Raw genomic sequence first — 13,484 nt, forward strand, 5'->3', positions numbered from 1 at the left:
AACACGCTTGAGGCTTTTCTCCTCCCCAGCATAAGAAAATTGCACAGCACAACAACAGCTTTACACGCCATTTCCACACATGTCAGCAGAGGTCTCAACCAGAACAGGCCGTGCGATAGAACAGTTATGGTGGCACTTGATTTATCAAAAGCCTTTGATACAGTCAATCATGCCACACCTCCGGACAAGTTTGAAACGTTGGATAGTAAACTACATGTGTGGACGCCAGTCGTACGTGGAATTCAGAAACAAGAAGTCGAGCATCCATAGAGTTAAACAGGGAGTTCCCCAAGGTGGGGTGATATCTCCGGAACTGTCTAACCTCTACCTTTCTGACATTCCACGCCATACAGACGGCATAGAGATTATAACGTACGCAGATGATTGTACGCTCGTGGCGTCCGGACCCATTATTGATGACATTTGCGATCCGTTAAACGCTTACCTTGTTGACCTTACCGCCTTTTTCACTGCGAGGAATATGAAGATATCCGCCACTAAGTCGACAGCCGCACTTTTCACCACATGGACTGCAGAGATGGGGCTATCCGTGAATGTGCAGATCGATGGTGCTATTATTCCGACCACCAACTACCCCAAGGTATTAGGGGTCATATTCGATAACCTCTTTAAATCGTCCGCGCATACCACAGCTACCTGTGACAAGATTAGAAGTAGGAACAAGGTCCTCAAGTCTCTGGTCGGCAGTACTTGGGGAGCTGGTAAGGAAACCTTGTTGACCTCTAACAACGCGATAGGCCGGTCTGTGGTAAACTATGCGGCTCCGGTGTGGTCCGCCAACGTCAGTGCTACGCAGTGGAAAAATGTTGTCCTGCCAGAATGCCGCCCTTAGAACCGCAACAGGGTGCCTTCTCATGACACCTGTCGATCACCTACATGAGGAGGCGAAGGTCTTACCGGTGCGACAGCATAACAAAATGCTGTCAATGCAATACCTGCTTGGGTGTTATAGACAAAGCCATCCAAATCACCATCTTGTGGATAGGCAGCCTCCGCCCAGGCACGTTAGGAAAGACCTTCATGATCTAGAGAGAGAGGTACAGAGGTATAAGATAGAGCCTCTAGATCAACAGGCCTATCAAGCGGGACTGAATAGTATTCACTCTAATGCGGTCTCAGAAGCCATTAAAGGATATAGAGTGAATGCTGTTCTAGGAGACCATCCCACTCCCGTCGCAGCTGAGGAACGAGAGTTGTCCCGACAAACCCGAGTAGTTTTGGCTCAATTACGATCCGGATGGTGCAGCCGCCTAAATTCCTACTGGGTCCGGATTAACGGCGACGTGCAGAACATCTGCCCAGCATGTGGCACAGGCCCACATGACACGCTGCACCTATTTCGCTGCCCAGCCAAGCCTACTCACCGAACTCCAGTCTCGTTATGGACACAACCCGTACAGGTTGCAACCTTTTTGAGACTGGACTTAGAGGCAGAACCTGATTGAATTGGGTCAGAAAATGGAAACCGAACGAACACAGATGTATGAGCTGCTACAACAACAACAAACTGTCTGGTAAACAAAATGATCGAAATGTTGTGTTATAATTCTTAGTCTATATGGTTAAATAAAAACAAATAAATAAAAATATTTTGTTTATTCAATGCCATTGATGTGTTCCTTTTTTTTAAATAACGATTTCCTTGATATAAGCCCCTGAGGTCTAATATACCACAAAGCCAAATGAAATAAAAAATATGTTGATAATATACCATTTGTACCAATTTATTAAATCACTCATGTGAGCTGTTTGATTGCGAACACAGAGCTTTGATCAATTCGTGTTTGTTCACAATTTTTTCGTTTCGCTTACTCAACTCAAATAAACATGTTAGTTTGCTTCGATTTCTACTAAGTATGATCAAGACTACTTCATCATACTTGTTGAAGCACTCTTGTGTGTATGCGACAGAGTAAAATACAGCTCCGTTTCAAGACAATTTTACTTGACAATTAGTCATGACAATCAATATTGTGTCATTCGTTCGTCGTACCGTAACAAGCCCTTAATAAAGTAAAAAAATTAAATATTATTAAATTCATTTATAACATAAATTTTGTGAGAAACAAAGTTTTCTTCTTATCCTCAATTAAATTTTGTGGAAACCTACAATGCTTTGCCTTTTCTCCTCAATTTGAGACATTAAATTATCAAAATAAATTGGTACATGCTTTACAAGTCCATTTGACAAAATGAGATTCTACTTCAGAGTTGTATTTTTCCCACCTCCTTCAAGCTTAATCTACCGTTCCGGGTGTGCCATCGAGTAATGAGTGTAAATTTTCAGGGCAAACTATTGCTTTTGAATGAAAAAAAAACTTCTTTTCATTAAAAATGTAATAATGTTAAACAACCACAAAGCTAAATACGTCGTTTTTATACCCTCCACCATAGTATAGAGGGCATATTAAGTTTGTCATTCCGTTTGAAACACATCAAAATATACATTTTAGACCCCACAAAGTATATATTCTTGATCGGCATAAAATTCTATGTCGATTTAAAGAGTTCCGACCGTCTGTGGAAATCACTTTAGCTTCCGAACGAAATGAAGTAGGTTGATAAAATTTTACTCAAATGTATATTATGTTGCACGTTTTGGTATAGCCCCAATATTCGGCATTTTGGTGATTTAAGCGACATTATTTATAGAAAATGTTTCATATTTGGTATTTGAAGATCGTAATGGATACTATAGCCTATGCAGGACCACGTCGTCATATAGACCCTAATATAACGGCAACATTCGGTATTTTTAAGATTTGAGCAGAATTTTTAACGGATTTTATTTTTTTAAATTGCCAAATTCGTTCCCAACGATGGAGGGCATATTACAGCTTTTTTACTTGTTTTTCCTAAATAGTTGGTATTGTTCAATTAAAAATGTCGAAATTTATTCATATTTAAAGGCATTTCAAATACTTTTATTGGCCAGATTAAAGCCATACAATATTGGAGAATCAAATATTAAATTCTTTATTATGAGCTAATTATAAAATATAAATATTTTGGACTGAATATAAGAAAATAGAAAATGAAACTTAAAAGAAATCAATGCAAAACTTAACTTTTAAACAATATAATAAAGTATATGTTATAACCAACAAAAACAAAACATTTTCGTTCAAATTTTTTAATAATACATCATAGTATAGTGTTGTATTTTTGGGCTTAAGTACATACGATAAGTAAATTAGTTGTTGTTTTCTACAGTTTGCAAACGTATAAATACTACTTTTTGTTTCACTTCTCATTTTTTATATAAAAACAGGATTCTTTTGTTGTACGCAATGAGGTATTAAACATTAAATTATTACATTCGTTTTCCTATTAAATTTTAAAACTAAAATTGGAAAATCACACATATATGTGTAAGTGTGTATTTATAGATTTTAACGTTACATTTCGTTTTTATATTTTATTATTTAAAAGGTAATATCAAATTTCAAATAATAAGAAAAACCTTTTTAATTGAGAACTATATATCTCTTGTTTAAGATTGCTTTGTTACTATTATTTCTGATAGTTTTCGATAGTTCTAATACTTAATTGAATAATTTTATAATTGTTTTTTTTTTTCGTTAGGTCGAGCAAGAAAATGTAGGAAAATTGCATAGATATTTAATTATCTTTCGTAAATGGTGGTTGGTAAACTCATAGTACAATTTTGTTAGATTAAATAGTAATTATTTGAAGAAAATTATATGACGACTTATATTGACATTCTAGGAAATTAGTGTTGTCTAATCCCACATCGTAAATGTGTAATGAATGAACCAGTTTAAAATTTAAAATCTAATTATTATTTTATTCGATAGCAAATATTTAAATTATTTACATTTAAAAGATAGCAAATATTAAAGATACATTCGCAATATTAATGCGCCTTACTTTTGTATTTATGAATGAGTTAGGGCTACCTGAATAATTGCGAAAAAATTCATCTAGATCATCCAATATGTGATAATCCAAATAAATGCATGATTATAACACAATGCGATTCGTTTTTAAGAAAAATGTCTATGCAGTTTTCTCGATCTTCTCGCTAAGCCATTATTTGCTTATGTATTATTTTAAATAAAAATTAATATTTAAACGTTTGTAAGATATACTTCTATTAACATAATGGTTTGTGGACAATAGGCCAGAAGGATTATTTTAAAATTAAATTATTTTATAAAGGAAAGAAGAAATTTAAGTTTGAAGTGCATAACTGGTTTCTCTTTAAGTTTTTTGTTTGCTTTTGGTTTTCTTTTAATATCTTAGGAAGTGTGGTTAACAGCAACCGGTACTGTTAAAAAGCTCGTTGTTATTTTGCATTAGAATTGTTAGTTTTGGGCAACAACGGCGTAGTCACTACATCATTGTTGTTATTAACCTTTTCACAGTTATTGGCGTGGCTTGCATTATCGCCTGTACTGCTTCTTCGGACTGCCGCATTATGGAAATCTGCAGCGGCCGCTTCAGAAGTCATTAGACTACTCAATGAAACAGCATCGTTAATATCGCCACTATTACTTCCAGAAATCGGTTGATTAGGTGCTGCTAGTATACTACGACTGTGTTGTGAAGAAAAGTCCTGCAAATCGAAAGAGAATACGATGATTAGATTAATTATTCAGTCCAACAGATCAATTTTAATAGCTATGAAATATTATATTGTAAAGACGAAAGAAAACTAAGTTTGATAGTGACATTTAAACTGAATATACGAGCTTTTACTTTAAAATGTATGTTATTTATTGTGTTATATAGTGTTAAAATCAGTTTGTAATTTGTGTTTTTTTTATAAAACAGATCCCTGAAGATGATTTCCGGAGGAAATCGAAATATAGGATGAATAATAAAGGAAAAATTCAAAAATAAAAATAACATAGTTTTTAATAACCTTAAACCAAACAATTAACCAAATAAGTAAAATAAATATGTCAACAATATGCAACAACAACAGCAATAATAATATTAATATTATTATGAAAAAAAATTACAAATAAGCTTTTTTATATTTATTGGAGCATATTATTAGAACAAAGGAAGAAAATAGGCAAGAACAATAACTTGTATCGGGAGAATTTCTCTGATATGAACAATATTGCAAACATGTATCGAACAACATTTAGTCAAATCCCAATCCCACGGCAGCGGGTTCTACGATACCGGATTGACCAAGAAGATCCCAGTTTCGGCCAGCGGCTGCCAACACAGTATGTACATGTTTGTGTTTGTTTATTTTTCTGCATTGGGAGCAGCATATCCCGGAATGCTTGCTACGGATTTTATTGGTCCGTGCCGGGATTGAGGAAAACCCCGGACCATGGTTCTGCTCAGTTTGTCAAAACGTCATCCACCACAGATCTGTTTCGGTGCGATGTAATGTATGTAGAGAATAGGTGCACTTCAAGAACTGTTCCGGACTAAGTCGAAAGGGATTATGTTGCGACTTGCTGTAGTAACGTAGTCCCCAACGAGTCCACTTCTTCGTCGTCCTCATCAGAGACGTCGTTGGAGTATGGCACTCCACCGCAGTCTCCAGAACAGCAACCAACACCGCAGCACCTAACGCCACATGTTGCTGTTCCGGATTGTGCATCATTCTTGCAATTCAATTGCAACGGACTTCGAGGCCAAATAGATGAGATAGTGGAATTTATGAGTCGAAGGAATATTAAGATCGCAGCGGTGCAGGAAACCAAGCTGAATGAAAATTTCAGCCTACAACGTTGTTATGGTTACAACGTACTAAGGAAGGATCGCACCAGAAGTGGAGTTGGGGGATTAGCGTTCCTGTTACACCATTCTGTTCAGTACAGACCTATTTCGCTTGAGCTTGTCTCATACATGGAATTTATGGGTGTAGCAGTCAAGTGTGGAACTGCCGAGGTAGAGGTGCTTAATGTGTATATCCCGCCGATTATTAACTGTGAACCGCGTTATTTGCCTGATATAAGCCCATTATTGGGCTTATATCAGGGGATTTTAATGCCCACCATGAGTTGTGGCATTCCGTCCTAGGTAATAACCAGAGGGGATCAGCGCTGGCAGAGCAGATTGACTGCTCCACATTCTGCACGGTTAACGATGATGCCCCCACCCGAATAAGAGGAGAGTGTCACAGTTCGCCAGACTTAACCATAGTGTCACCCGGTCTAATAAATGACGTGACGTGACCCGTCACTTCTCTTGGCTCAGACCATATCCCGATAATCGTCTCCATAAGCAGGTCGCCCGATTTCATAACCTCTGAACGCCGCACTTTCCTTAACCATAGGAAAGCTCACTGGCCAGCGTTCAGCGAATTCACCAACCGCCGCTTCAGAGAACTGCCCAACCCTTCTGATGTTCGGGTAGCAGAAAGGATTTTCCGAAACATCATCAAAGCTGCAGCCGCTCGCTATATACCTGCTGGTCGAATACCCGAGATAAGACCAAACTTCCCGGCAGAGGCAGCGGGATTAGCAAACGAGCATGATGATCTTCGTCGTACCAACCCTACTAATCCTAGAATCAGTGAACTGACAGTGGAAGTCAACAGGTTGGTACAGGAGCATAAGAGGAAAAAGTGGCTAGACCATCTGAAGTGCTGCAACATTGAAACCGATATGAGTTAGCTGTGGGTAACGGTTAAGTCGCTCTCGAACCCTGGAAAAAAGGATGATAGGACCTCAGTCACTTTTAACGACGTAACGGTGATTGATCCGAAGAGGTGCGCGGAATATTTTAGCCGACAATTTGTCGAGCACCCCGAGAGCGATAGGGCGAAGCGAAGAGTACTACGTCGTTTTAGATCTCTTCCCGTCGAGGAGGAACCACCACAGTTTACGATGGGTGATGTTGCAAATGTCATCAGTAACTCTAAGTCATCCAAAGCGTTGGGCCCGGACGGAATCTCAATGGTAATGTTAAGGAACCGGATATGCCGGGAGTCGAGTACTTAACGAAAGTTCTCAATTTGTCGCTAGCCACCCACATAGTGCCTGAAACCTGGAAAATGGGCCGGGTGGTCCCGCTACTGAAGCCAGACAAGGATGCCAATAAAGGCGAATCGTACAGGCCGATTTCGCTTTTGTCGCCAGTAGCTAAGACTCTTGAGGCTTTACTCCTCCCCAGCATTAGAGGAAGCTATACAGTTGTGAACCACCAGAACGGTTTCCGTCCACAACAGAGTACCACAACAGCATTACACGCCATTTCCACACATATTAGTAGAAGACTGAACCAGAACAGGCCGTGTGACAGAACAGTGTTGGTAGCCCTTGACCTATCAAAGGCATTTGATACGGTCAATCATGCCACACTGTTTGAGGGCGTGCAGAGAACTACCCTCCGGCCAAGTTTGAAACGTTGGATAATCAACTATATGTGTGGACGCCAGTCGTACGTGGAATTCCGGAACAAGAAGTCCAAAGCCCGTAGAGTGATACAGAGAGTTCCGCAAGGTGGGGTGATATCTCCTGAACCTCTTTAACCTCTACCTTTCCGGAATTCCTCGTCCTCCAGACGGCATTGAGATCGTAATGTATGCGGATGATTGTACGATCATGGCGTCGGGTCCAGTGGTCGATGACATATGCGAAAGGCTGAACACCTATCTCGCGGAACTTGCCGCATACTTCCACGCGAAGAATATGAAAATATCCGCCACAATATCAACGGCCATACTCTTTACCACATGGTCTGCGGAGATGAAAAAACAGCTGAATGTTCAGGTCGAGGGGAATCTAATACCGACCACGAACTACCCCAAGATTATTGGGGTCACGTTCGACAGCATGTTCAAGTCTTCCGCACAAGCCACAGCTATCTGCGACAAGATTAAAAGTAGGAACAAGGTCCTCAAGGCGCTAGCCGGCAGCTCTTGGGGTGCGGACAAAGAAACCTTGTTGACCTCTTATAACGCGATAGGTCGGTCTGTGGTCAGCTATGTGGCTCCAGTGTGGTCTGCGAATACTAGTGCTTCGCAGTGGAAGCATATCCAGACCTGCCAGAACGCTGCCCTGAGAACTGCGACAGGGTGCCTTCTCATGACACCAGTGGACCATCTACATGAGAAGGCGAAAGTCCTTCCCTTACGTCAGCATAATCATATGCTTTCGTTGCAGTACCTGCTTGGGTGTTACCGTGAGAGTCATCCCAACCATCATATGGTGGATAAATCTCCCCCACCCAGGCGTGTCAGGAAGGACATACATGATCTAAAGAGTGACGTCGAGCGCTACAAGAGAGAACCTCTAGATCAAGAAGCCTATCAGGCAGGTCTGAGTGGCATTCACACCGATGCAGTCGCGGATGCTATTAGCAGTTATAAAGTGAATGCCGTCCTCGGAGTCCACCCCCATCCATTGCAGCTGAAGAACGTCAGCTGCCTAGACAAACCAGGGTAGTTTTGGCGAAATTACGTTCAATTCGCCTGCCCGGCGTGCGATACAGGCCCGCACAATATGCTACACCTCTTTAATTGCACAGCCAAACCTACCCAACTAACTCCAGAAGATCTCTGGCTACAGCCCGTTAAAGTAACCGAATTTCTAAACCTGGAGCTGGAACCAGATTAGCAGAACGCAAACACATGCATATACCACTGCTACAACAACAATTCAGTCAAATCCAGCAAGAAAAAAATAAGTTTGAACGATAATCCAATATTTTGTCCAAATGTTGATCGATAACCCTAAAGTCAAGTAAATGAAAGCGAGTAAAGAGGTCAATTTTTATTGAGTGGTTTATTGCTGCGTACCGCTTAATGGAGGGCTATGGTTGGGTTCCGAATTGCACAGTTGCGATAGCATGTGTTAAATATACCCGTTGTATAAAATAATTGATTAATGTTTGTTCGGAATCTCATCATAGCACTGCCTTTCGTACACTATAGCACACAGCATAGACAATAGGGTCAAATATTTTAAGTCGATATGTCACATTTTCTAAGTATCAAATCTGTCAACTCACCCAGTAGTGGTAGACAATTTAGTGAGGAACTTAGTATAATAGAGATTGGCATAGGTCAACAATAATCTTCGAGCTTTTGGGCAGGAGAATGTAAGTAGGGAGTTGGAAAGAGTCCTAAACAGACTCAGTAATCTTCAACAATAATCTTCGAGCTTTTGGGCAGGAGATTGTAAGTAGGGAGATGGAAAGAGTATACGGAGTCATAAACAGACTCAGTGATGCCGTGTCAAAAATTACCGTTACCGTACAAAATGCAACCCAAAATCCCATAGTATCATCACAGAATGAGATTGTCAGACACCATCAATACCTTCGGACAACAATAGCTCAACATCTGAAAACTATATCGAGACGTAGTCGAAGGAAAGCGATTACACCGTCTTTTTGAATTTTCTGGTGGACAAAGCATGTGAGTTGAAGAAATGAGAGTTTTGCTGGAACACAAACAATTGCTAAATGAAACAATATATGAACTTTCCCATCACATTAATTTGAAGCGGTTAAGGTGGGAAAACCAGTATCAAAATTTGAGATGATCTCCCTGGAAAAAAATAATTTAAGAAAAAATCTTTAGAGTATAGTTTATTAGATGTCAATTTCATCGTTAGAATAGCTACGAGTGGGATGCCAAAAGGTTGAGAAAACATTTTTCCGTCGGGACTCAGCATCAAATTTCAATAAACCCATTTGAGTAAATGAAATTTAAGAAGAAGAACTAGAAAATATTCGAACCTTTGACGATGTGAATAAAGTGTATAAGTTTCCGCAATTACCACCCCAATTGTTGGGTCAAAAAAATGTTTTGTTTTAAATGTGACAAGCAAATCACCATCATCCTAAGATGCTCTAATTGTAGGACGGGAAACTGAAGGTCGAACACGGTTGTAGCGGGGAACCATCAATCCTCAGGGAAACCCGCAATTCAAGATCCCAAACCAATAAGGAAAATAATTTTGGAAATATCCAACATTATTTGCCATTAGAAGTTAAGAAAGAAAATTAGAAAAGCATACGGTTAAATTGGTAGAATGTTAAGTTGAAGATAACCATAATCCCTTGTCGCCAGCCGTTGAAGAAATTGTGGGCAATTGAATTGAAAGCGATTTTGCAAAGAAAGTGATTTTGCATGGAGCAACCGTGAACCTGACAAGAATAGATTTAATTCAGATTTACTTAGAAATAATTCTCAGATCAGAACCATTACATAAGTAGCGTCAACCTGAAATAAGTCGTCTGGCAGATAGAACTTAGAAGAAAAAGCTAAATCATATACTGCATTTACAGTTCGAACGCTACACACTTATGTAATGCGGCTCAAATACATTGTAGGTATGATATCTTCTAATAATCACTAACGACTTCAAATAACACTTTGAATTGTTGAAGGAAGTGGGTTCAAAACTATTCTCGGCCGACTCTCCGACACCGACTCCCAGACTTGCCTCGAACATTTTTTATACAATATATTGCATTGCAAAATGATGAAGGCGAAGAAAATCCGATCGCATTTCATTAGCAGAAACTGAATTCGTGTTAAAGGAATTACTCCATACTTAGCAATTCCGGGCGTGTGTACAACTTATGAAGTTTACGATTATGACCGATTAAGCAAGTCTGAAGTGGCTAATGACACTTAAGGATCTTAATGAAAAGCTTACACGGTGGTCCATACAACTACAAGCGTATGATTTCTTTATTGAACACCGCAAGGGATCCGAGAACGTCGTAGCGGACAATCTATCCCGCTTGGCTTTTGTCTCTGGCATGATAATGGATGGAATCGATTTAGATAATGAATTACTGAATTTCGAATAGAACTACAGGATACAATCCTCAGAAACAAAAAGAAGTTGCCATATTTGAAAGTGAAAGACAACAAAATGTACATACAGAACAAACATTTCCATGCAGATGTAATAGAATTCAAGTGGAAGTTGTGGATACTACATGACATAATAGAGAAGGCGTACAACTACAAAAATATGCAGCACGATGGCACAGACAAAACGCTTAACCGTATAAGATCTGTTTATTGCTGTCCCAAGATTATGTCGCAAATAAAGCAGTACGTCAGGAATTGTGATCTATATATATAAAAATCAATTGTTTTACGTTGGAAATGGAATCAGTTGCGAACGGCTGAACCGATTTGCATGATTTTTTTTTGTACAAACGTTCGTCATATCCTGAGTTAGGTTTTTAAAGAAAAAAATATTGACCACTTTTACGCTCACTATTTCGATTTATCTAAAATCCTTATATTTGCCAAATAATGAAGATATCGGTTTTAAAATTATTACACGACATACTGTAGACTTTCCCTCCAATCCATAGTATCATCACAGAATGAGATTGTCAGACACCATCAATACCTTCGGACAACAATAGCTCAACATCTGAAAACTATATCGAGACGTAGTCGAAGGAAAGCGATTACACCGTCTTTTTGAATTTTCTGGTGGACAAAGCATGTGAGTTGAAGAAATGAGAGTTTTGCTGGAACACAAACAATTGCTAAATGAAACAATATATGAACTTTCCCATCACATTAATTTGAAGCGGTTAAGGTGGGAAAACCAGTATCAAAATTTGAGATGATCTCCCTGGAAAAAAATAATTTAAGAAAAAATCTTTAGAGTATAGTTTATTAGATGTCAATTTCATCGTTAGAATAGCTACGAGTGGGATGCCAAAAGGTTGAGAAAACATTTTTCCGTCGGGACTCAGCATCAAATTTCAATAAACCCATTTGAGTAAATGAAATTTAAGAAGAAGAACTAGAAAATATTCGAACCTTTGACGATGTGAATAAAGTGTATAAGTTTCCGCAATTACCACCCCAATTGTTGGGTCAAAAAAATGTTTTGTTTTAAATGTGACAAGCAAATCACCATCATCCTAAGATGCTCTAATTGTAGGACGGGAAACTGAAGGTCGAACACGGTTGTAGCGGGGAACCATCAATCCTCAGGGAAACCCGCAATTCAAGATCCCAAACCAATAAGGAAAATAATTTTGGAAATATCCAACATTATTTGCCATTAGAAGTTAAGAAAGAAAATTAGAAAAGCATACGGTTAAATTGGTAGAATGTTAAGTTGAAGATAACCATAATCCCTTGTCGCCAGCCGTTGAAGAAATTGTGGGCAATTGAATTGAAAGCGATTTTGCAAAGAAAGTGATTTTGCATGGAGCAACCGTGAACCTGACAAGAATAGATTTAATTCAGATTTACTTAGAAATAATTCTCAGATCAGAACCATTACATAAGTAGCGTCAACCTGAAATAAGTCGTCTGGCAGATAGAACTTAGAAGAAAAAGCTAAATCATATACTGCATTTACAGTTCGAACGCTACACACTTATGTAATGCGGCTCAAATACATTGTAGGTATGATATCTTCTAATAATCACTAACGACTTCAAATAACACTTTGAATTGTTGAAGGAAGTGGGTTCAAAACTATTCTCGGCCGACTCTCCGACACCGACTCCCAGACTTGCCTCGAACATTTTTTATACAATATATTGCATTGCAAAATGATGAAGGCGAAGAAAATCCGATCGCATTTCATTAGCAGAAACTGAATTCGTGTTAAAGGAATTACTCCATACTTAGCAATTCCGGGCGTGTGTACAACTTATGAAGTTTACGATTATGACCGATTAAGCAAGTCTGAAGTGGCTAATGACACTTAAGGATCTTAATGAAAAGCTTACACGGTGGTCCATACAACTACAAGCGTATGATTTCTTTATTGAACACCGCAAGGGATCCGAGAACGTCGTAGCGGACAATCTATCCCGCTTGGCTTTTGTCTCTGGCATGATAATGGATGGAATCGATTTAGATAATGAATTACTGAATTTCGAATAGAACTACAGGATACAATCCTCAGAAACAAAAAGAAGTTGCCATATTTGAAAGTGAAAGACAACAAAATGTACATACAGAACAAACATTTCCATGCAGATGTAATAGAATTCAAGTGGAAGTTGTGGATACTACATGACATAATAGAGAAGGCGTACAACTACAAAAATATGCAGCACGATGGCACAGACAAAACGCTTAACCGTATAAGATCTGTTTATTGCTGTCCCAAGATTATGTCGCAAATAAAGCAGTACGTCAGGAATTGTGATCTATATATATAAAAATCAATTGTTTTACGTTGGAAATGGAATCAGTTGCGAACGGCTGAACCGATTTGCATGATTTTTTTTTGTACAAACGTTCGTCATATCCTGAGTTAGGTTTTTAAAGAAAAAAATATTGACCACTTTTACGCTCACTATTTCGATTTATCTAAAATCCTTATATTTGCCAAATAATGAAGATATCGGTTTTAAAATTATTACACGACATACTGTAGACTTTCCCTCCAATCCTAAGTATTTATTTGGGGAGCTGAGGAACTAACCACGCCTACTTTTTAATCTATATATAAACCAATTGTTTTTCGTTGGTAATTGATTCAGTTGAGACCGGGACGAACATTAAGGTTAAGGTTTTT

General features: G+C 38.7%; 1 protein-coding gene across 5 annotated transcripts in view; it reads right to left on the minus strand.

Annotated features, from left to right (window-relative positions):
• Nucleotides 1–4,283: 4,283 nt before the first annotated feature.
• LOC101901699 (unextended protein) overlaps nt 4,284–13,484 on the minus strand; it is a 74,402-nt gene continuing 65,201 nt past the window's right edge. For all 5 annotated transcript variants that reach the window (XM_059128134.1, XM_059128133.1, XM_059128130.1 and 2 more), the window contains one exon: nt 4,284–4,600. In XM_059128134.1, coding sequence (XP_058984117.1) covers nt 4,331–4,600 — 270 coding nt within the window. In that variant the 3' untranslated portion in view covers nt 4,284–4,330. The remainder of the gene's footprint in view (nt 4,601–13,484) is intronic.

This window comes from Musca domestica, unplaced genomic scaffold (assembly GCF_030504385.1).
Source record: "Musca domestica strain aabys unplaced genomic scaffold, Musca_domestica.polishedcontigs.V.1.1 5, whole genome shotgun sequence".
Classification (NCBI taxonomy): domain Eukaryota; kingdom Metazoa; phylum Arthropoda; class Insecta; order Diptera; family Muscidae; genus Musca; species Musca domestica.